Source organism: Labeo rohita, chromosome 18 (assembly GCF_022985175.1).
Source record: "Labeo rohita strain BAU-BD-2019 chromosome 18, IGBB_LRoh.1.0, whole genome shotgun sequence".
In the NCBI taxonomy this organism is placed as follows: domain Eukaryota; kingdom Metazoa; phylum Chordata; class Actinopteri; order Cypriniformes; family Cyprinidae; genus Labeo; species Labeo rohita.
Window position 1 is genome coordinate 21,656,863 of NC_066886.1, and position 24,491 is coordinate 21,681,353.

Below are 24,491 nucleotides of genomic sequence, written 5' to 3' on the forward strand. Positions count from 1 at the left end.
AAAATTATATGTTGGCCAGTAGTATGTTATAAGTAGCTGAAATAAGCACAAATGTCAGGGCATGTCTAAACATCTAAAGGGCCCCAAAATCACCTCAGACCCCAGAGGGTTAACATGCTTACAGATGTTTTTTGTTTTTTTTTTCTCTAGTGATCTGATTCCTGCACCACAGATGAATGCTACATGAAGAGTACTGTACCAACATCAGATGTTCAACTACACTGATTTTTTTATTGTAAAACAATTTCCTGGACTACTGATGATGAGTTTTGTTTCTTAAATCCATGGAAAGAAGCAGCAATCACTTAAATATCAGGTATAATTTACTTGTTTCACTTGTTGAACAGAATTCAGAAAACAGTTTTCAGGAATGACACAAATTCTCTTCACGTCTCTATGGTTAGATCAGTGTAGTCAATAATGTGCTTTTGACCTTCATTATGTATGTTTTGATGATACAGTGTTGTAAATAAAATACAAATAGTCTAAAACTCCATTCTCTGAATCTCTCATTGTTTCTACCTGACAGTCACAGTCTCATTGATGGGCCATTAGAGGAGGGCCTTTTGTCTCTCAGGTGTAAATCACTAAATATTCATGGTCGTTGTCACTCCCTCGCATATTCCCTTTCAGTCACAAAACACGTTTTAGAAAATTTAAATCAATATATTGTTTTCTGTAAACGCGTGAATGAGATGATTTTCACATCTTTATGTAGAAAAAACTCTAGACAACCACATCCAGTTCTCAAAAGTCTTGTGAACTAATGTTCTGAATGTGTTTCATGGTCTTATTTCAGTGACTTAAAGATTTTAGTTTTTCAGTAACCACGCATAAATGTTGTTTTCTCAAAAACACAAACATGTACATTAATGTTGCTTACATATTATTGTAGCTCAGTTTGTGCTGATTACAATGTAATCAGACTTTAGCCATTAATATGTTTTTAAGATACTGAAAAAAGCACAAATGTGAGGGCATGTCAAAACTTCTCCAGGGCCCCAAAACACCCTCAGACCCCAGAGGGTTAATAAAGCTATGCGTTTGGATCCGACCGCTTCCCGTCTCCCTCGCTCCGTTACAATAGTGTTCTTCTTATACTCTGCATTGAAATATATTTTTTCCTCCTTTCACTGGGTCATTGTAAGTCTTTGTCAGGTTTTTTTTTTTTTTTTGCTCAATTGCTCTGTTCAAACATTTTATTCTTGTTTATGCTTGTTCTTCAATCCCCTCAAAGATTTTTTTGCTACAACACATTTTAAACTTATTAATGCCAGTTTTATCTCTAGGAACATTTCTGTTTTGGAAATCTTCTTGTAGCCATACACTTTCTAAAGTAATAAAACAATTTATTTTCTGTAGCTTTGTGAGAGCTCTTTTGACTTGTCCACAATTGCTAAACTTTAGCATATGCATGGGCTTCTGTGTAACAACTCAAGCTAATTCAGTTTTGTTATAAAACTTTGTTTCCAGTGGTTAATTGAGTTTTAGAACAATTTTATTCCATATCATACAAATAAGTGATTCTAAATTCTAAATTCTGTAGTGATTCAGTACTCTAAAGTGTTACCACAAAACATTATTTGGTGTGCTATTTCTGATGTCTAATAGTTTGGTTCTAGTAAAGCTAATCAGAAATAAAGTTACTTGAAACAGGACAAACAAGCACAAACAATAAAAAAATACCAAGGAGTTACAAACAGATCATAATCTTGGATTTCATTGTGTTTTTGTGAGTGAGCTTTAAACAATTCCTGATGAGGGAATTATTGTGCTGGTGATTGAGTCTGGGGAGAGTGAGCAGACTGAGGATGCTGGTGTGGGAGAACAGAGGGAACATTTCTCCACATATCAGGAGCAGTACAAGAATGTGCAGTGCATCAGAAAATGAATGACATCTGTATATTGTTGTAACGTGGAGTGAGAGGCGAGAGGCGAGCGGATCCACTTGCGAGCTTTTATTATAGGGGCGAGACAGATACATGGTCGTACAGGCAGGGTCAAAGCTACAGTAAACAGGAATGTTAGAGGCGAGACGAGAGAATAGTCCTTAAAGACGAGCGAAGGTCTGAAGGCAGGCGGCGATCAGTCGAAAACGGGGAGCCAGGCGAGGAAACTAAACACAAAGAACTAGAAACAAGAGAACGCTAACAATATGAAAAAACACTAACAACAATCCGTGACTTGCATGGGGAAAGACCGGGGCTTTTATGGTGCCGCTGATTGGTCACATGTGTTGACGCCATCAACATGATGCATGACGGGAGATGTAGTCCGGGGTGTGGAACAACAGTCAGAGTGTGCAGGTATGGTGAGAGCAACCTCTGGTGGTGAGCGGACCGCAGGTCACCGACCAGATGGGTAACAATTGTACTGTACTCATGTTACTTTGCATACAACAACACTTCTTTTAGAGAGGAATGTCTGAATAACAAATAAATTGGAAACTACACTCCTAAAAATAAAGGTGCTTTAAACGGTTCTTTACAGCGATGCCATATAAGAACCATGGTTCCACAAAGCACCATTCAATCAAAGGTTCTTTAAAGAACCATTTCTTTCTTACCTTTTTATAATCTGAATAACTTTATTCTGCCAAAAAAGAACCTTCTGTGAAACAGATGTTAAAGGCTGTAGTCAAAAAAGGTTCTTCTATGGCATTGTGAAGCACCTTTATTTTTAAGAGTGTAGAAATGTATTGTGTTTCCCTCTATCAAAGGTTTGCATTCCTGTAACTTCCCTGAGGTATTAATCTTAATGTCATTTTAGATTTTGGTTCTTAAATAACTTTAACCAACATAAAACAAAGGGAGTTAGGGTTAAGTGTTCATATCATCAGTTGTCTTCCTGATTGAGATCATCCTCATGTTCTATTTATGAGCCATTTTTCCCTGTCTTTACTTAAGCCACTTTTTCTTATCTTTAAAATATAAATATGTTAGTTTTTCCATTTTGAAAATTTCTTGAACTATTGTTTACAATTCTGAGTACAATCTATAAGCCAATAACATGTTATAGCCTTCTTACAGGCCACAAGCAATATTACATAGATAGCAGTCATCTTTTGGAATTATTGATTTAATATTCCTGAGGATAAATGAATGAATGAATGAATGAATGAATGTTTAAGGATTTTGCAGCAAAACACTTTGGACATATTCACCTGAAGAGAGATTGTATTTTACAGCTCTGAAAGATGTGTGTGTGATCTGCTTCCAAATGTCCACCCTATCGCCAGGATGCATCTTGCCTGGAAGTTTGTTTACTTTAAATCTTTGGAGTTACACACACACACACACACACACACACACATAAAACAACAACCTTATGACACAAATTCCTTCCTAACATCTTGTTTTGTTGCTTGATATTGCAAATTTAAGTGTCTTACCATATTATTTTAATGTATTATCTTAATTATTAACACGCTGGTTTGTAGCGCAAACAGTTTTACCGCTTACTTGTTACATTGTTACACTTGTTACATTGTTATTCTTCTCGTTATTTCCCTGTAGCGGCTAATGAACTGGAAGGCTCGCCCATAGGCTTACTTCCACATTGAAGAATAAGGTGTATATATAGTGGAGAAGTTACAGCAAATCATCAGTCACTGATAGAAAGAATATATTATTCTAGACAGTTTATGGCTGTAGACATTAACATTTTAATGAGGAGGTGGATTTCCTGGATCTCTGGAATCTCAGGTAAAAATGATAATTTTTGACCCTACAGTAGTGGATTACCCAGTAAATATTCATCTATGACATTTATTATAAATTACTTTTAATTTAATTTAACAGTTGCTGTTCATCATTAATTATGTTTGTCTTCTATACTTTGAAGGCTACATTTGAAGACTGAATACATCATAGTTTTGCAACAATGGCTGTCCCAATTTAGATGCTCCTTAAAAGGTGGCCACACAATACAACAGGGCCATGATGGATTACAATAAAAAATGCTGGATTACACTTTATTACACTTTTAAATATTTTAAGTTATTGTGTTCCAACTTCTAAAAAAAGGAAAGTAATTTAAAGTATTTAAACTACACTATTTGCATTTGTTTACAGCATTTTTATACTATTTTAGTACTGTTTGCCACCCTCACCCTCAGTACCACGATAAATCTCAGTTCTAAAAAAGAACATTTAGACTGACAACTTATATTAATGCAGAGCAGCATAGGCTTGTCTGTCTGCATCTGTGCATAGTTCTGCAAAATCACAGCCAAACCCCTAAAATTACTCTAGATTGATGTGTGCATGCCCAGTAGCCACATCTGTATACTATCTAGCCTTAACCGTGTTAACAAGTAGAGAAATTTTTATAAGCATTTAGTAAAATTCTGTTTTAAATTGAGCGAATGTGTCATGTTGCTATTCAGGTGGATTAAGCATTATGTAAATAATGCAAGTGAGTCACAACCATGCAAGTGCATGGTGGAGCCCAACAGAAAGGAGCGCAGTGACATTTACTAAAATTGTATGTATTGTATGTATATATTTTGTGTATACACACACACAGACATATATATATATATATATATACACACACACACACACACACATGTCTGGTTTATTATCCTTGTGGGGACTCTCCATAGGTGCAATGGTTTGTATACTGTCCACACTGTATTTTCTATCCCCTTACCCTAACCCTACCCCTAAACCTAACCCTTACAGAAAACTTTCTGCATTTTTACTTTCTCAAAAAAACTCATTCTGTATGATTTATAAGCTTTTGTACCCATGGGGACTGCAGGCTGGTCCCCACAATGTAAAAAATTTCAGGTTTTACTATCCTTGTGGGGACATTTGGTCCCCACAATGTAGAAAAAACAAGTACACACACACACACACACACACACACAGTTGTGCTCAAAATTATTCATACCCTTGGTAAATATGATCAAAGAAGGCTGTGAAAATAAATCTGTATCATTAATCCTTTTGATCTTGTATTTTAAAAATGTACAAAAATCTAACCTTTCATTGTAAAAAATAATTTAAAAATGTGAGAGAAATCTCATTATGAAAAAAAAGAGAAAAGCTTTTTTTTCTAATACACATTGGCCACAATTAATCATACTCTTTTATTCAATACTTTTTGCAATCTCTTCACCTATAATGACTTAATGAAGTTTAGTTTAATGTTGAGCTGGACTTGCCTTTTATAACATGTTTCCGCTGTTTGACTAATTCAGCAAGCAGTAGCACATCTTCCCGCCAGTTCGGTTTTCTTTTAGAATCCATCGTGGCTAATTATATCATAAAATCTTGGCTATATATCAGTTAACAGCACGCTGGTTTAAAATTTGGACATGGTGGAAAACTTGATTATCTGTATATCATAATGAATTCTCCTGAAAAAATGTCTTTATTGTCAAATGTGTGTTGAATGTAAACTGCTTTTAGGAATTTCACATGTGAATTCATCTGAGAATATTGTTAAATATGGAAATCTATTCAGTGATTGGTCCATGCCTAAGTTATCATCCAAAATCCCGTTTGTGGCTCAGCAAAGTGTCATTAATCATCTGACTGATACTTAAGATTTAGTCATACATGTCACTTAAATTATGACTGAGATGTTTGATACCTAACTTATAAGCGCAGTTTTAAGCCAATATATTTTTTTTTTTTACTCTTAAGTCAATTCTTAGCAGTGTTCTTGTGAGTAATTCTCAGAGGCTTGATAAATATGGGCTCTGATTTAGACTAGTTAGCATGGGCCAACAAGCCCCTTCTGGTATATTTTGTAACTACACCATCTGACTACAAAAAGCATCTAGTAAACTCAATGAATAAACATCACACAAATCAGTAAACTACTGCTCCAGTCTCCTAAAAGAGAAGGTTGTTTTCCTGTCATTTCATTTATTTTGGACCCACTTTATATTAAGTGTCTTTATACTGTGTACTTACATTAAAAATAATAATTTGATACCATGCACTTATTGTGTACCTACATGTTTTTACATTGTACTTCTACCTAAAAGTACGTTCCTGTAGTTACATATAATTGTTTTCTGTAGTTCTGTAGTTACATCTATAATTAAAGCCTTAAACCTAACCTAAACCTAACCATACCATGTATCTAATCTTAAATTCAACAAGAATATGCAAACCAATGTCATTTCAGTACCTATGCTGTTAATACCCAGTATTCGTGCTCTTGTGCACATGAGTCACTGCCATTAAGATGATGAGAATTCTAGAAGATTTTGTCAGCTCTGCCAGAAGAGGGCAGACAAAATCACATCAATTATCAAAGCAAAGCAGTTTTTGGTACTCTCCACTAGGGCTTTCTAAAATTACCCCCACCCCTCCATCAGTGTTTTTCCCTTTGTTATCTTGCCTCAGGCAAATTAATGTCTACAAAAGGGTAGTTATCACCCAACTCTTCTTTCATTGGAGGAAAACTGTGAGCCTGCATTTATCTCGGTATATGGTGATGATATTGCTTGTGTGGTTGTGGGTTGTGAGATTTATTGTTGAGATGGTCAGGGTTTGCGGTGCAGGCCTGTCTTGTAGTCTGCAGGGCAGATCTGTTTCAGAGAGTCTTTATAAAGAAGGGGATGTGATAATTGGTGGTCTGTTTCCAGTTCATGTTGAAGCACCTCTGCCTGATCGTGCTTTCACTCAAATACAGCACGGTGCTCGCTGTCAAGGGTAAGTATAGTGTGAGTATTTAAAATGAACTAATAGACAAGTTATAGAACAACTGTTTAGACATTTAAATACCACTGTTGTACATAGTTTTTAAAAGGTTTTTTTTTTTTTTTTTTTTTTTTTTTTTTTTGGTTAACTATAATTGAGAATAAATTGTAAAAAGTAAAACTATGTGTACCTAACCTGAATCTGACATATATTAACACATTCTACATTCTCTTTCAGTGTTAACCTTCGTTCATACCGCTGGCTCAAAACTATGATCTTCACAGTGGAGGAGATTAATCAGGACCCTGCCTTGCTTCCAAATGTTACTTTGGGATACCTGGTGGCCGACAGTTGCCTAGCTGAGGGCACAACATTGAGTGCTGCTTTAGCTCTGGTAACGGGGCAGGAGGAGACAATGTCGGGAGCAGAATGCAGTGGGGCCCCACTGGTCCCTGTCATTATCGGTGACGCTCGTTCTTCTGCTTCAATAGTGGTGGCTGACACACTGGGAGTTTTTGATATCCCTATGGTATTATTGAGTTATTTGGAACTTACTTGTTATAAAAGTTTTTTTTTGTTTTTTTTTTTTATGAATCTTTTCCCAAACTTCTTACTAAGAAAGGTTTTTAAACTAATGAACTGGGAGAGTTAAGCTCTATGTTGAAACTACTCTAACTTCTCTTGGACTCTGAAGTTTCAGTGGGCTACATTGAAAATCATTTTAGAGTCTATTATTTCTAAAGTAAATTTTTAAAGAAAGTAAATTTTCACACAAAAGTAAAATTAATTTTTCTTTGAATTATGCAATTTTTTTGTCATTAAAAATTGTGAAAAAGTAAATAGTGAGACAGGTAAATTATCATGTTTTATTTATTTTCCAAGTGAAGTAATAATCAGAAATTTCAGTGAAATTATTTTATCTTTTATTTTTTCTTCAGCACTTGTCTCTGTGTTTTGTCTGTCCAGGTGAGTTATTTTGCATCCTGTGCGTGTCTCAGTGACAGTCGCAGATTTCACTCGTTCTTGCGCACTGTTCCCAGTGATGTCTTCCAGGCCAAAGCCATGGCCCGTCTGCTGCGCCTGCTGGACTGGACCTGGGTGGGGGTAGTTGCAGGGGATGATGAATATGGTAAAAGTGGCGTGCAGCTCCTCTTGAAAGAACTGGAAAATGCAGGGATCTGTGTGGACTACCTGGAATTTATTCCAAAATCATACTCACAAAGCAGGATCAGGCGAATTGTGGAGAGAATCCAGAGTTCCACAGCTATTGTTGTAGTGACCTTTGCTATTGTCCCTGATATAAAAGTTCTGCTAAAGGAAGTGGTGGTGCAGAATGTGACCAACAAGCAGTGGATAGCCACTGAGGCCTGGAGCACCTCTATTCTCTTCTTTGACCCAGCAATCCGCTCTCTCCTATCTGGTACCATTGGCTTTGCCCTTCGCAGGGCTGATATTAAGGGTCTTGGTTCTTTTCTTGCCCAGCTGAGTCCTGTGAAGCAGCCAAATGAACCGTTCGTAAAAGATGTTTGGGAAGAAATTTTTGGGTGCTCGCTGGCACAGGACTGGCAGCCTTTATCTAAAATTCCAAAGTGCACAGGCTTAGAGAATGTGGAGAAATATGGCCGCATTTACACAGATGTTTCACAGCTGAGAGTCACTTACAATGTGTATAAAGCTGTGTATGCTATTGCCAATGCTATTCACAACATGATGGCCTGTCAGCCTGGTAGAGGGCTGTTTGAAGATGGAGAATGTCCTGATGTGACCCAAATAAAGCCCCAACAGGTACAGACCTCCTTAAAAATAATAATAATAATAATTTAAATTAATGTTTTATGTAAGCAAATCTTCTAACAATTCAGTTACTACATATGATGATCCTCTCTGCACTGTTTTCCTTTCACAGCTTCTGCACTACTTAAATGCAGTAAACTTCACAACACCAGTGGGTGAGCTGGTCTATTTTGAAAATAACGGCGAGCCATCTGCCTCTTATGACATTATGAACTGGCATGTAGATGAAAGCGGAGCAGTTAATTTTATCCAGGTGGGGCAGTTTGATTCAGTCAAAGGACCAGGCCAAGAGCTGAACATAAACCTTGAAAAAGTGCTTTGGGGAGGGGGCTGGGATGACCAGGTATGTGTCCAGTGACTTTGCTTCATTATATTAGGTAACACTTTATTTTGATAGTCCACTTTAGACATTCTAACAGTAAGTAACTTTGCAACTGCATGTCAACTAGTCATTAGAGTATTAGTAGACTGTCTGTTTAATATCTTCTAACACTCTTCTAAACTTTGCAAGTATTTGTCAACTTATTCTGCTAACCCTAAACCTAACCTAACACTCTGCTCTGAGAGTTAGTAGACATCTAGTTGCAAATTAATGGAAATTAGTTGACATGTAGTTGCAAAGTTACTTAGTAGAGTGTCTAAAGTGGACTATCAAAATAAATGTAACCTTACGTTATTTCAAATGTTGTTTCAAATATCTGTTTTTAGAGATGCAAATACAAAATGATATTAAGAAGCCCGGTCTGTCTTGGGTTCATCCCCAAGTGAAATACACATATGGACGGGCTCTCTTGCAATGTAGACAAAAAGGGAGAAACAAATCAGCAGACGAGAAACAGGAGAACAGAATTTCATTGTCCTCTCATATGAAAACAGTCTGTCTATGTGGTGTTACTTGCTTTAGCTTTAGCTTTATGGTTATGTATTCTGTACTCAGAATAAAAGTGTCAATATACAAGTTTGTGTGCATTTGGTATCATGTGAACTCAGTTTAAAGGGTATAAGTAAGTGAATGTATTCATTATCTAACCTCTCTTTTTTTAATGGACAAAAAAAAGGAATTGAATTGTGTTAACAAAAAACAAAAAACAAAAAAACTTAATTTCTTTATGTGCTTATGTGGTTGTTAGAAGGTTGCTGGGAGTCTGATATAGTTTCTTTCTTCATCATTCATTCAGGTTCCTGTATCTGTGTGCAGTGCAAGCTGTCTTCCAGGGACTAGGAAGGCTGTACAAAAAGGAAAACCTGTCTGCTGTTTTGACTGTCTCCCTTGTGCAGCAGGAGAAATCAGCAACATTACAGGTGTGTGGTAATTAGCTTTCCACTGATGTAAGGTTTGCTATGATAGAACAATATTTGGTTGAGATACAATAATTTGAACATCAAAAAAAAAAAAAAAAAAATACTAAGAAAATCACCATTAAAGTTTTCCAAATAAAGTTCTTAACATTGCATATTACTAATCAAAAATTAAGGATTAAGTATTAAGGATTTCACTTATAATATATAAATATATGACTGAATGATAATGTTTCAAACATTTTAACCTTAAAGACGCCCTGTGATGAATTCATTTTTTACCGTTGTTTATGTCTATGTGGTGTTTTCAAGTTAAACCATGTGCAAATTCATCAGTCAACACCATTGTCAGATATTTTTTTTTCTTAAAACTGCAGTGTCTCAAATCAGAGGTGTTTAAGTTGGTGAGAATTCACTCCATGCTTAAACTGTTTTTTGTTCAGTGCTGTTAAATCCTCTCATTATAACAAAAACAAGGTGTATACAAAATGTAAATAAGAAATTAATTGTGCAGTGTAGAGCTTCAGTGATTAACACTGATTAATTTTGTGAGATCACAATGAACTAAGACAAGTGACAGTGATAATCCGTGATTATAAGCGGATGACATAAGGATATGGAATAATATTAGTGACTGTCTTTAAACACTGTGCTAGACATTGCAAGAGCCTTGTAAGAGCAAGTCCTAAATACATGCCATTGCATTCTTTAGACTCTACAGAGTGTATAAAATGTCCAGAGAGGTTCTGGTCAAACACTGACAGAACAAGGTGCATCCCAAAGGTTGTGGAGTTTCTGTCCCTGCAAGATAACATGGTGATTGTCCTGACAGTCTTATCTGTTACTGGGGCAACACTAACCATGACTGTTCTGGCTACCTTTTTTCATCATCGTGACACACCCCTCGTACGGGCCAACAACTCAGAGCTGAGCTTTCTGCTATTGGTGTCACTCACCCTCTGCTTCCTGTGTGCACTAGTTTTTATTGGCCGGCCTGCACCTTGGAACTGCATGCTACGTCACACCCTGTTTGGAGTGAGCTTTGTAATCTGCATTGCCTGTGTCCTCAGTAAGACTGTGGTGGTTTTGGTGGCTTTTCGGGCCACTCTGCCTGGATCTAACCTGATGCAGTACTTTGGGCCCATTCAGCAGAGGGTAGGCATCTTCATTTGCACGCTTGTTCAGGTTGTCATATGTTTATTTTGGCTGCTGCTGGCTCCCCCTCTGCCCACAGAGAGTGCAGGAGCTGAGCTTGGTGCTCGAGTGATCCTGCAGTGCACGGTGGGATCTGTTGTAGGGTTTGTACTAGTGCTAGGCTACATTGGTCTATTAGCAGTGGTCTGCTTCCTGCTGGCCTTCTTTGCCCGGAAGCTCCCAGACAATTTCAATGAGGCTCAATTCATTACTTTCAGCATGCTGATCTTCTGTGCTGTATGGATTGCATTTGTGCCAGCGTACATCAGCTCACCAGGGAAGTACACGGTAGCTGTGGAGGTTTTCGCCATTTTGGCTTCTAGTTACGGCCTGTTGCTGTGTATATTTACCCCAAAATGTTACATCATTCTGCTCAAACCTGAGAAAAATACAAAAAAGAACATGATAGCCAGATAATCCACCAGTGCATAAATCAGTTTGATGACATCCTAATATATTTATTCTCACAATAACAATGAAACTGTGCATAGTTTGATTACATTCTAATCTAAATGTTATAATATTATTGCCTGGTTTCACAGACAAAGCTTAAGCCTAGTCCCTGACTACAATGTAAATCTGAGCTGTTTCAACTGAAAGAAACTTGCACTAACTGATCATAAAATATATCAGTGTCTATGCACACGAGTAATGCTATTTTCTAAGGCATGTTTATAAAAATTACTTAAATGTCCTAATTTAACTATGGCCTAATCCTGACTTAGTCTAAACCCTGTCTGTAAAACCAGGCCTATATGTTTGTATAATGTTTATTTCAGTGTAAATTTTGTGCTGTGTTAGTAAACAATATTATATAAATCCTGTTTTACAATCCTTAATACTAGCAATAAAGAGATATTTCACCCCCAAAATGTTGTCATCGGTTGTCAAAATTATGTCATCAATTACTCATTTATAGATGGATTTAACAGAATGCTTTCATCATGTTCATCAAATTATTAGATTATGCCAGCATTATTAGACATCTAGATTAGGATCCAAACTGGAAAAGAGAAATCCAGAGAAGAAAAAGAGACCTTAACTGCTAATATTAAATTCCTATAAGACTATGGATTTACTGCGTAATTACATGTTATTCTGAAAAATTCACACATTTACTGTAAAAAAGTTTAAGGTATGATTTGGGATTATGTGTAAGTGTACACTGAAAAAAATAAATGGTTTGCTGAAATGAAACAGATGATTTAAGATTAATGACTGAACTGAATGTAACCAACCTGGGGGGGGGAGAGTTTTGCTGAAGCATAACTGTCAGTAGATGTATTCTGATTTCTCTAACTAGGTAAAATTACTTAATAAATTTGATATAATCTTTTTTGTTTTATATGGTGAAAGTCCTTTTCCACTTTAATGTAACTCTTATTATTACATGTTCAATTTTTGAATGAATCGTTCTTTTGAGCTAGTTCTCAGGAAGTAACCAGCTGAACTGAATCAAACTTTAGTTCCAGGTTGATGATACAAGATGCATACCCAAAGTTGCACGTCCAGCTCAAAAAGAACCGAATGAGCCGGTTCAACCAACTGTAGAAGTTTACTGAGGATTATCAAAGACTCAAAGAGAACCAAGTGAGCTTGTTCAACCAACTGTCAAAGTTTGCCAAAAATTACAGATGATTTTGATGAGTGAGTTGACGAGTAGCCCCAGAGTGCAGCCTGGACAATGGGGTGGGGCAAAAGTTAGGGCGGGGTGTCAAGTGTCGCTCCGCCCATATCAAATTTCATTAACTTCACCTTATTCAGCCCTGCCCCTTTTTAGTGCTGCGTTTGCTGTCTTCTGTTTTCCGGTTGTATTTCCACAGTGATCTGATGGATTTATGAATGAACCACTCATTTTAAAATCTTCCTGGTCTAATGACATATGTTAAGTCATTTGCTTTAAGCATTACAATGCTCATGATAACTTTAGTTAACTCTACAATACATAAATCCACTTTAATTACTCTTAGACAGCAATGCCATAGGAAAATACAGAGCTACCACACAAATGGAAGTTCAAAGACATTATTCTAAAGATGTGATGTGCTTGCTTCTCTGGAGAATAAGGTCAATTCGCTTGTTAAGTCTGACATCGCGCATCACTGCTTCCGGGTTCAAACGCTCATACCACAAGAAAACAACAAATGGTGCTAATGTACAAGCATGATGTGGTGTAATACTATCAAACAATTCTAATCATAACCTTTATCTCCATACCTAAATCCCAATACACTGCTCTGCACATTTTGCATGTCTCCTAATAAAGATGCAGTCAATAGGGGACTGCACTACATCCATCAACATCTGGACAAACCAGGGACCTATGCAAGGATCTGTTTGTGGACTTCAGCTCTGCTTTCAACACCATCATTTCAGATATCCTTCAGAATAAACTGACACAGCTCTCTGTACCCACCTCCATCTGTCAGTGGATCACCAGCTTCCTGACAGACAGGCAGCAGCTAGTGAGGCTGGGAAAACTCACATCTGGCACCTGCACCATCAGCACTGGAGCTCCCCAGGGCTGTGTTCTCTCCCCACTGCTCTTCTCCCTCTACACAAATGACTGCACCTCTAAAGACCCCTCTGTCAAACTTCTGAAGTTTGCAGATGACACTACAGTCATCAGTCTCATCCAGGATGGTGACAAGTCTGCTTACAGACAGGAGGTTGAGCAGCTGGCTGTCTGGTGCAGTCAAAACAACCTGGAGCTGAACATGCTAAAAACTGTAGAGATGACAGTGGACTTCAGGAGAAACCCCCCCTGCAGAAGCCTTCCCCCTTTCACCATCATGAACAACACTGTGCAGTGGATTCTTTCAAGTTCCTAAGGACTAACATCTCCCAGGACCTGAAGTGGGACATTCACATTGACTCCATTGTGAAAAAAGCCAACCAGAGGTTGTACTTCCTTGTGAAAAAAAGCCCAGCAAAGGTTGTACTTCCTTCGTTAGCTGAAAAAGTTCTACCACAGGCACTGATGACACAGTTTTACACTGTTATCATCAAAGACCCCTCTCACCCGGGACACAATCTGTTTGCACTTCTCCCCTCGGAGCACTAGAACATCTAGGCATAAAAACAGTTTTCCCCCCATGCCATCTCCAGCTTAAACAGCTAAAACATGAATCATTACCTGTGTTTTGCAATTAATTTCTGTAATTTTACTCCATCTCTAATTATTGCCTCTTTTTCTAGTATTATTATGTAAATACATATGCACATCTATTTATTTATACAGCTGTATATAGAGTAAATAATGCACAAATCTGTACATAAATCTTCTGTTTCAGATTCATACACATTAATATTTAGTTTAAGTTTAATTCTGATTCTGATTTTAGGAATTTACTCCATATAGAGGACTTCTATGGTGTCACGGTTGTTGTCGGGTGCGAGGGATGAAGCAGGAGGAAAGCGGAGATCCAATAAGTGTAGTTTATTTGAAAAGTCAAAGTGAACATAAACCAAAAACAACGCAGGGAAAACAGTAGGGAACAGCAACCACGAAAACAAAGACTGAATGACAATGTAATCACCGACAAGACACCATGGGGAGAACCAAACTTAAATACACAAGACAACCAATAGAACACCACAGGAGACAATGACGTAACAAACGAGGACAGGAACAGGAAGACCATAAAAGGACACAACCGGGAAATCACCCACAAACAGCCCAAATGGCACACACAGGTCTGACATTGACACAGGGCGGCCATGGCGGGTCAGGGAGCCATGGCCAAGGGTATAGTCCGGGCGGCCATGGCAGATCGAGGGGGTAGCCCCCCCCAAAATTTTCTTGGCGGAACTTAGGGTTCCGCCCGTCCTGGTGAGCGCAGGATGGTGTGCGGGCTCAGGAGGGCGCGCTGGAGGGCGCGCTGGAGGAGGAGCCGACTCTGGAGGGCGCGCAGACTCTGGAGGAGGAGCCGACTCCGGAGGGCGCGCAGACTCTGGAGGACGCACTGGAGAGCGCGCTGGAGCCCTCCAGGGCAGAACGGGTAACTGCATCACAGATGGGGACCTGGGGAGAGCAGGGATAGAGGAGGTAGACTGAATAGGGGGAGAAGCAGATCGGTTATAAATGAACGCCGCCACCCCAGGAGGTTCTACCGCCTGGGCGGACACCTCTGGTGGCATTAGCGCGGCTTCTCTGGCAAACAAGGTCTCTGGAACGAACTTGAGCCTAGATGAGAGCTCTGCCTCTGGAGGGTGTACTGGAGGCAGCTCGGGCTCTGGAGTGCGCACTGGGTCTTGACTTGACTCCGTGAGCGCAGCAGCAACTTGACCTGACTCAGGAGACGCGGCTACCACTTGACTTGACTCAGGGAACACGGCTGAAACTTGACTTGGCTTCAGCAATGCAGCGGTCACTTGACTTGACTCAGTAGACACAGCTGAGACTTCACTGGACTCAGGAGACGCGGCTGCCGCTTGACTTAATTCAGGAAACGCAGCTGCAACCTGACTTGACTCGGGAAACACAGCTGCAGCTTGACTTGCTTCAGCAGATGTAGCTGCAACTTGACTGGACTCAGGAGATGCAGCTTTAACTAGAACTGACTCTGAAAACGTAGCTGCAACTTGGCTTGACTCGGGGAACACAGTCGTCACTTGCCTTGACTCAATAGGCGCACTGGGAACTTGATTCGACCCAGGAGATGTAGCCGTGACGTGACTTGACTCGGCCGTGACGTGACTTGACTCAGTTACAGCAGCTGTCTCTTTATTTGATACAGGAACGACAGCAGCAGCTTGACTTGGTACTGGGACCACAGCTGCAACTTGACTAGACACAGGAAACGCATTTGCAACTTGACTTGCTTCGGGGAGCGTAGCTGTTCCTTGACTGGACTCGGGAAGCGCCGCCGTAACTTGACTTGACTCCGTAAACCCAGCTGCAACATGACTTGCCTCAGAAGACGCAGCTGCAGCGGGACTTGCCTTAGACGACACAGCTGCAGCTTGACTTGATTCTGGAACAATAGCTGTCACTTTATTTGATACAGCAGCAGCTTGACTTGACACTGGAACCATAGCTGCAACTTGACTTGACACAGGGAACGCAGCTACCATTGGGCTTGATTCAGGAAATGCGGCTGCAACTTGACTCGACTCAGGAAGTGCAGCTGCAATGTGACTTGACTCAGGAAACACAGCAGTAATGTGACTGGACTCAAGAACCCCCGTTATAACTTGGCTTGACTCATGGGGAACAGCTGTGACTTTACTAGCTTCAGAAACGACAGCTTTGGCTGGACTTGACTCAGGAGACGCACTAGGAGCTTGACGTGACCCAGGAGACGCACTAGGAGCTTGACGTGACCCAGGAGACGCACTGGCCGCTTGACTTGACTCAGATTCAGCCTCTTGACTTGACTCAGATTCAGCCGCTTGACTTGACTCAGACTCAGCCGCAGCTTGACTTGATTCAGGGAACGCAGCTGCAATTATACTTGACACGGGAAACGCAGCTGCACCTTGACTTGACTCGGGAAACGCAGCCATAACTTGACTAGACTCAGAAGACGCTGACTCTGGCATGGCAGCCATCTTGCGTGCAGACTCTGGCGTGGCAGCCATCTTGCGTGCAGACTCTGGCGCGGCAGCCATCTTGCGTGCAGACTCTGGCGCGGCAGCCATCTTGCGTGCAGACTCTGGCGCGGCAGCCATCTTGCGTGCAGACTCTGGCGTGGCAGCCATCTTGCGAGCAGACTCTGATAAGGCGGCCGGAGGTACTGGGCTGAGGACCATAGTGGAGCTATGGATGACTTGGGGACATGCGGGAGACAAGGAGGGTGTGAGGTCGCTGGAGTGATATGTGGAGGGCCCTGGGTGTTGGTGAGATGGGGCGACTGCATGTTTCCAGTTGGGAGGAGGATTACCATCCTCCACTATGACTTGGAACGGGGAACCACATAAATCGAGAACAAAATTTATAAAATCTGCTACAGGACGGTAGCAATCATTAGGACTTATCAATTGAAACAAACTATCATTTTTGAGTCCCATCTGGAAACATGCGTTAACCATTTTGTCACTCCATCTCACCAGATGGTAAATGCTCAGAAACTCCTCCACATACTCCTCCAGCGAACGCTCACCTTGTTGCAGGTTCAATAGGAGGTCCTCAGCCCAGGTCATCTTCTGTTTTGGTCGGTGATTCTGTCACGGTTGTTGTCGGTGCGAGGGATGAAGCAGGAGGAAAGCGGAGATCCAATAAGTGTAGTTTATTTAAAAAAAGTCAAAGTGAACATAAACCAAAAACAACGCAGGAAAAACAGTAGGGAACAGCAACCACGAAAAACAAAGACTGAATGACAATGTAATCACCGACAAGACACCATGGGGAGAACCAAACTTAAATACACAAGACAACCAATAGAACACCACAGGAGACAATGACGTAACAAATGAGGACAGGAACAGGAAGACCATAAAAGGACACAACCGGGAAATCACCCACAAACAGCCCAAATGGCACACACAGGTCTGACATATGGAGCCTGTGTGTTTGAGCGTCCAAAATGCAGTTTTAAATGCAGCTTCAAAGGGCTCTAAACAATTCCAGACGAGGAAAAAGGGTTACAATTTATATACTTTTTAACCTCAAATGCTCGTCTTGTCTAGCTCTGCGATGCGGATGCGTACTCTTTGCACTCTGGTTCAATACAGTTAGGGTATGTTGAAAATCTCCCATCTCATTTTCTCTTAAAAATCGTCCTACATCTGCTCCCGCCTGGCCATTTTGATTAGAGCAGTCAGGCTCGCGATCCCACTCTCCCGCTGCTGCCGAGACGGGCTCGTCCTTATCTCGGTCCTCACCTACGAGATCCGCGGCTCCCTCTCAGCGCTCGGAAGCATGTGCAGACCCAGACCCAGAACAGAGCATTGCACTGGGCTCAAGGGAAAACAACTTTTACTCAGAGCAGTTACATCCCTGGGCACCTGAATCAGGGAGCAGACATCCTGGGCTGGACATAACGGTGCAGACAAGACCGAGGTTTCGTCTCTACACTTTTCTCCCGATTGCTCTGCTCCCGTGAGTTCTAAAAAGAGTACATCGAGATGGGTTCTTTTAAGTGTTAGAATTTTTACCTGTCGCATTCTGTACAAAACTTTCTCTTTCATCTCTATTACCTCTTTTCCACTAAGGCAGTTTCAATGCTAGTTCAGAGCCAGAGCCTAGTTTAAAATCGATTCTTTGTTTTTTGAGCACCCAAATCACCAGCTCGGAAACCAGGAAAAGTGCTTTGTAAGTAGCACCAAAACATTGCTGGTCTAGAAATAAGAACCGCTTGCATCAGGGGCTGGTGGCAGGGTTACTGTGACCAACAAGGCGAATGACTCTAGGTTGTGTATGGTTATCCATGGTTCCCTAAGGGGAACGAGACGCTGCACTGAAACGCTTTGGGAATGCCTTCCGCATGACTGCGTTTTGAAGCATGTGTGGAATCAATGGAATCGTTACTCATTTCCTCCATGGCACCCAGAGGCTGAGGACAGTACAGCACACCAAGGTGCTCCATAGTACTGCAAGCCTTCTGTCCTCCTCCCTTTCAGGAAGCAGGCCAAATGTGCAGTCATAGCCTATGTGTGTGTGTGTGTGTGTGTGTGTGTGTGTTTTCACTACTCACTGCTGTGTGTATGCACTTGGATGGGTGAAATGTATGGGTCACCATACTTGGCCACAAGTCATCTCCTTTTCCTTTCCTTGTTGGGCACGGTAACCCTGCCACCAGCCCCTGATGCAAGTGGTTCTTACTTCTAGACCAGCAATGTTTTGGTGCTACTTACAAACCACTTTTCCTGATTCCGAGCTGGTGCTTTGGGTGGTCAAAAAACAAAAAAAAAAAGATTTGAAACTAGGCTCACCTAGGTGCATATGGGCCCAGGCAGACTGGGGGCCCACTGAGGGGGACCTTTCAATTAAAACAAGGGAACAAATTCTTAATTCGTGGCCACAATAAATATATTTCTTTCGTTTTAATTCTCTTCTCTTACTGTGGCCTCAACAAAGCGCTCACTTTCAAAACTTAAGCTAATAAAAAATTATGTTCGGATCACCATTGCGCAGAACAGACTATCGAAACTAGTTATTTTTTGCATTGAGAATACACAAAGCCTAGATTTAAACACCAAAGACACTGTGGATGAACTGGCCAAAAAAAAGGCCCAGAAAATGCAACTAAAGTGAGTAAGTACCTTTGTTTGTTTGCTTGTTTTTTGGGCCACTGTGCCAAGATTGTGTTTGCATGCAGTACTAATACGGCGGCATTTTAGTGCCACGTTGAAAAATCGAAATAAATAAGATTAACGTCATACTATTTTTAGAATAAAGTCAAATTATGATAATAAAATCATATTATATTGCTTATTAAATTAATGTGAAAATTCCACACTGAAAAAAAAACGTTCTAAAGATTGAAGTAGGCTCCAACTAGGTTTACTGAATGATTTATGAGAATAATAAAACAATGTTGTAAAAATGTATTGCATTTGGGTCCGGGGCTGACTTGCAGTGCCACTGGGTTCGAGAATGGGTTCTGAGGTAGAACACAGAATAAAAACCTGTAACCACTGTATTCAAAGGATAGCTTTACCCCAGTAGAGTTGCACCTTCAGTACTTATCTAAGCATTGAGACCGCTTGAATGTGTCTGTATAGATTTTCATTCCGATGAGCCTTACAAAAGCAACAATCGGATATTCTTGTAAGTACAGACTTTTTGACCAGAGATGCTGTTCCTTTACTGACACCTAACCAGAGAGCCAGAACTGCTAAATGCTTATGTTTTACTTATATCCAACTGTTACAGAATGTTAAAACATTCACTGATGCGTCAGAAGGAAACACAATGCATTAAAAACTGGGGGGTGAAAATTTTTTAATTCGAAGATCAGGGTAAATTTAACTTATTTTGTCTTCTGAGAAACATGTAGGAATCTTCTGTAGCAGAAGGGCAGTACTAAATTAAAAAATATATTATATTTAGGCAAAATAAGAAAAATGTAAACATCATTCTGTTCAAAAGGTTACACTCCTGGCTCTAAGTTCTAGTAAGAACTCTAGCTGCTGCGTTTTGGACCAGCTGGAGTATTGTTTATTATGTGTGAAGAGCAATCACCCAATAAAGCATTACAATAATCTAACATTGTGTTATAAACCACTGTGATAATTTTTGGCTAATTTTTTACCACAGCAACAAACTGATATTGTTTGTGTGAGATCACCAGATCACACCTGATTCTAGAGGTAGAGTCGATAGATCACTTGAGAGTTTATAAGCCAGGGCAGGCCCAAAAACAAGGTGAACTGCACCTGGTCGCTTACCACACTATTAACTCTATCCTCTTCTGGCATATATCTGAGGTTGTGGTTTAAAATAAATAAATAAATAAACAAGTGAAGGTTAGCAGCAGAGGTTAGGCAGTGTTCGAATTGTGTCAAAGCATCAAATTCTTATATTTAATCAATAAATTTAATTCAAATATTAAGACATTTTAGACTGCTGCCAAACAAATAAAATTATTATCAACAAAAATCATCTTTTCAATGCAGAGAAACCACAGACAGATGTATTACTCACTGTCATTCAAACGGTTGATTCATTCACGAAAGAAAAACCATCATGTTGTTCAGAGACGTAAAACAGTGTTGTTGCTGTGTTTGGAACCATTTTTGTTGGCGAAATACAGCAAAAATAAGCAATATGGTGTCTAAAACGTAACGTTAATATTAATTTATAGTTTATTGAACTGTTGTGTTTAAAATCACTATTGTGTATAATATCACATTAGTGATTTTTGTGGGAAAAAATTGCATTCTTCGTGTGATTATATTTAATTAGACTGAATCACACAGTGAAAGAACGCGCTCTTAAATGAGCACAGTCAGTCTAGCTATTATTTAAGCAATCATAACTCCTCTTATAATAAATTAAGCTGTCCATACACTGTATGATAAACAAATCTCTTACTTACATAGTATGTACATCTGCAATTTGTTGAGGGAATTTGCGAGATTCAGTCTGAATGGGACCCCCCCATCCCCCCTCAATTCGAACACTGAGGTTAGGGCAGTACAGGGACAGTCACATCTGTGTCAGTTTAGTATGCATACTGTACTTTTAAAAAACAATATATTTCAAAATAATGTACTTAAGTGTGACCTGAATGTAATGTTTTCAAGCACATAACTGTATGTTATTTGCAAATAAATTAAAATGCACTGTAAGATTTAATTTATATTAAATGTAATTTGCTGAACTTAATGCTTCTTTGACTCACTTAAGTTGGACTTAAAGGAATATTAATGTCTTGATGGATTTGTTTCTTACAAACATGCAGCTTTTCGCTTCCCAAATGCTAACTGATGAACTGGAATCTTGTTGATTATGTGATGCTTTTATCAGCTGTATGGACTCTTATTCTGATGGCATCCATTCACTGCAGACAATTAATAAGCGGGAGATCTGTTCCAATCTGTTCCAATGAAGCAACAAATTAATTTACATCTTGAATGACCTGAGGGTGAGTGTCACGGTGCACTGTCGTAGAAATCACGATGGAGATGCGGAGACATGTTAAACAGTCTTTAATGAACAAATACAGGGGATCATCCACAATAGGAGCAGACACTGGTTGATCGCTTCTCTCCAGCTTAATTCGGTGGTGTCTGGGAGGTCATCGGGGCGGTGGTAATTCACTCCAATCCAGGTGGGAGGGCAGCATTTGTGAGACTCTGGGCTCTTGGGGATGCCCTTAGAAACAAAGTCACTCTTTGGGTTAGCCTTGGAAACAGGAGCCCTCTTTGGGCTTAACACAGGAACGGGAGCCCCCTCTAGGCTGGACGGGAAAGTCAGAACCCCCTAAAGCGTGATAGGGGAAAAGGCAACGAAGAAAGCCTTTTTGTGAAAAAGGTCATAAGAGAAACCCAGATGCATACATCCGTTCCTGTTCTATGAGACATGAATTTTTTCCAATATACTCAGCACACAGACTGATATTCGAATATCCTAGCTAACTCTGATTTGGTGCCCAGCTACCAAGCTGTGTTTAATTAGTGCCTCAATTATCTGGTTGTGTCATGCAGCCTCATAAAATACAGCAGTGTTTCAGCAGTGCAAAACATATTTCACATCTGCTGATTGATCAAATTAATGTCAATCTGATCCTGCATTTTTATGGCTTTTATGATTTAAAATGCTTTATGCATCTAGCAAACATAATATATTGACCCTGAGGCATGAATTGTGCTTACCTCATATTGCATAATTCAAAGACACAAAAAAGTAGTCATAAAAATGTAGAGGCTATTCAAATTGGAGAGCTTTGATTCATGTGAAGGTATACAGATTTTCTTAGAAATGTTAATATATCTTTTTGCAGACAAATCTAAAGCATCATAGGAAAAAAGGCAACGAAGAAAGTCTTTTTGTGACAAAGGTCAGAACTCCTGTTATGATGTAGATTTTCTGAGGTGCACTCTTGTCATAAATTAATCTATTACTTTTCCTACATAATTTGTAACACAAAACAGTGGTAAAATATCTATTCAGGAGTCTTAGACCGACCTTTCCAACGATATGATTAGTTTAGGATTTATCTGTAATATGGTGAAGTAAATGTAGGTATCCCATATACAGGACGGTGACAGTTAGGGGGTTAAACCATGAGAAAAGATTACAAAAATAGTTATTTTAAAATGTATTTTAAAACACTTGAAAAGTTTACTTAAAGGAGAAGTCCACTTCCAAAGCAAAGATTCACATATAATGTACTCACTCCTCTGTCATCCAAGATGTTCATGTCCTTTCTTCAGTCGTTAAGAAATTATGTTTTTTGAGGAAAACATTTTTGAGGAAAACATTTCTGCATTTTTCTCCATATAATGGACTGGTATGGTGGTCTGATTTTGAACTTCCAAAAGGCAGTGTAAATGCAGCTTCAAACGATCCCAAATGCAGTTGTAAACTATCCCAGCCAAGAAAGAAGGGTCTTATCTAGCATAACAATAATAATATGTTTATGCTATGCAACTGAAAGGTGCACAGACCTCCGGAGGGTCAGGGAAAAAACCTAATATTAATATATAATGTCTAATATTAATGTTAATATTAGAATATTAGGTCTGCCATTTAACATAGATGCTCCATATAAATGTTTTCTATTATAAATATGTCTTTAACAAACTACTATCTTCATCACATATGCTTCATTGGTTCAGTATGTTCCTGCGTGTACGGTATCTCTGCATTTTGCCTCTTCATTTCTTCTCAACACATGACCATTAATTTCCAGTGACATTTAAAAAGATGGTGGGGTTGCATAACATCCTTCAGCTGTTAAAGAACAAGGTGCCTCTATTGCAATACAGTAACATGAATGTGGCTGTTTTGTAACAGTTAATGATCAGCAAGATTAACACATGCACACACAACAGCTACCCGTCACTCTGAAAGAACAATGTTCTCTCTCTCCTTCTCTGTCTGGCTGTCTTATTGAGTGCTGTTGAACTTAAGTGATCATGAGAGTGCTTGGGGGACTGCAGAGGTCCAGAGACACATACTAAACATCAGGTGTTGAGAGGGATGCTGTTGCTATGGTGACACGTGGGACCAGTGGGTTATTTGAACATTTTGTTCTGTAAACATCAGAGTTTTGAGATGCGTTCAGAAAGCCTGGTTCTAACTGTTATATCTACTAATATTAATGCATGATGGTGTATATGAAACAATGAAACTTATATAAGTTTAAGCATAAGTTATAAAATGTATTTATTGGTAAGACTATGCTGTCATTTCGCAATCCTTGCAGAAAGAGGGAATGCTCAGAAAGAGCATTAAACGGAAGTTGCAATCATCTTTTCTGTCTTCTCTTCTTTATTGTGACATTTATCTGAGTGAAACAGGCACATTTCTGCAGAAGAGAAACCCAGCCGCATACATCCATTCCTGTTCTTTGAGTTCTATGAGACTATTTATACTAATATTTTCCAATAAACTCAGCACATAGACTGATATTCGAATATCCTTGCTAGCTCTGATTTGGTGCCCAGCTGCCAAGCTGTTTTTAATTAGTACCTCAATTATCTGATTGTGTCATGCAGCCTCATAAAATACAACAGTGTTTTATCTAGTAAAAGTATGTTAGGTAAAATATTTTAAAATATTTTACATCTGCTGATTGATCAAATTAATGTCAATCTAATCCTGCATTTTTATGGATTTTATGATTTGAAATGTTGTATGCATCTAGTGAACATAATACATTGACCCCGAGGCATGAACTGTGCTTTCCTCATATTGCATAATTCAAAGACACAAAAAAGTAGTCATAAAAATGTAGAGGCTATTAAAATTGGAGAGCTTTGATCCATATGTAGGTATACAAATTCTTTTAGAAATTTAATATATATTTTTGCAGACAAAATTGCACATCTGATGTTAGATTAAAAGTTTGTTAGGCATTAATTTAGTGAAGTGCACATTTATGTAATTCCATCATTATCTGCAATACCTTATACAGCCACAAGATGTTG

At 39.3% G+C, this 24,491-nt stretch overlaps 1 protein-coding gene across 1 annotated transcript; it reads left to right on the top strand.

Moving 5' to 3' along the window:
* Nucleotides 1-6,456: 6,456 nt before the first annotated feature.
* Nucleotides 6,457-11,366, top strand: LOC127180792 (extracellular calcium-sensing receptor). The gene is made up of 6 exons (XM_051135099.1): nt 6,457-6,674; nt 6,900-7,191; nt 7,629-8,447; nt 8,569-8,799; nt 9,635-9,758; nt 10,468-11,366. Exons 1-6 carry the CDS (start codon nt 6,457-6,459, stop codon nt 11,364-11,366), a joined length of 2,583 nt encoding a protein of 860 aa, XP_050991056.1.
* The last annotated feature ends 13,125 nt before the right edge of the window (nt 11,367-24,491 follow it).

What these genes read in the sequence shown, in the direction of transcription:
- LOC127180792 (XM_051135099.1), top strand. Translation starts at nt 6,457, where the DNA reads ATGATATTGCTTGTGTGGTTGTGGGTTGTGAGATTTATTGTTGAGATG. An exon ending in CACGGTGCTCGCTGTCAAGG is followed by an intron (nt 6,675 to 6,899) that starts GTAAGTATAGTG and finishes ATTCTCTTTCAG; the next exon opens with TGTTAACCTTCGTTCATACC. An exon ending in GAGTTTTTGATATCCCTATG is followed by an intron (nt 7,192 to 7,628) that starts GTATTATTGAGT and finishes TTGTCTGTCCAG; the next exon opens with GTGAGTTATTTTGCATCCTG.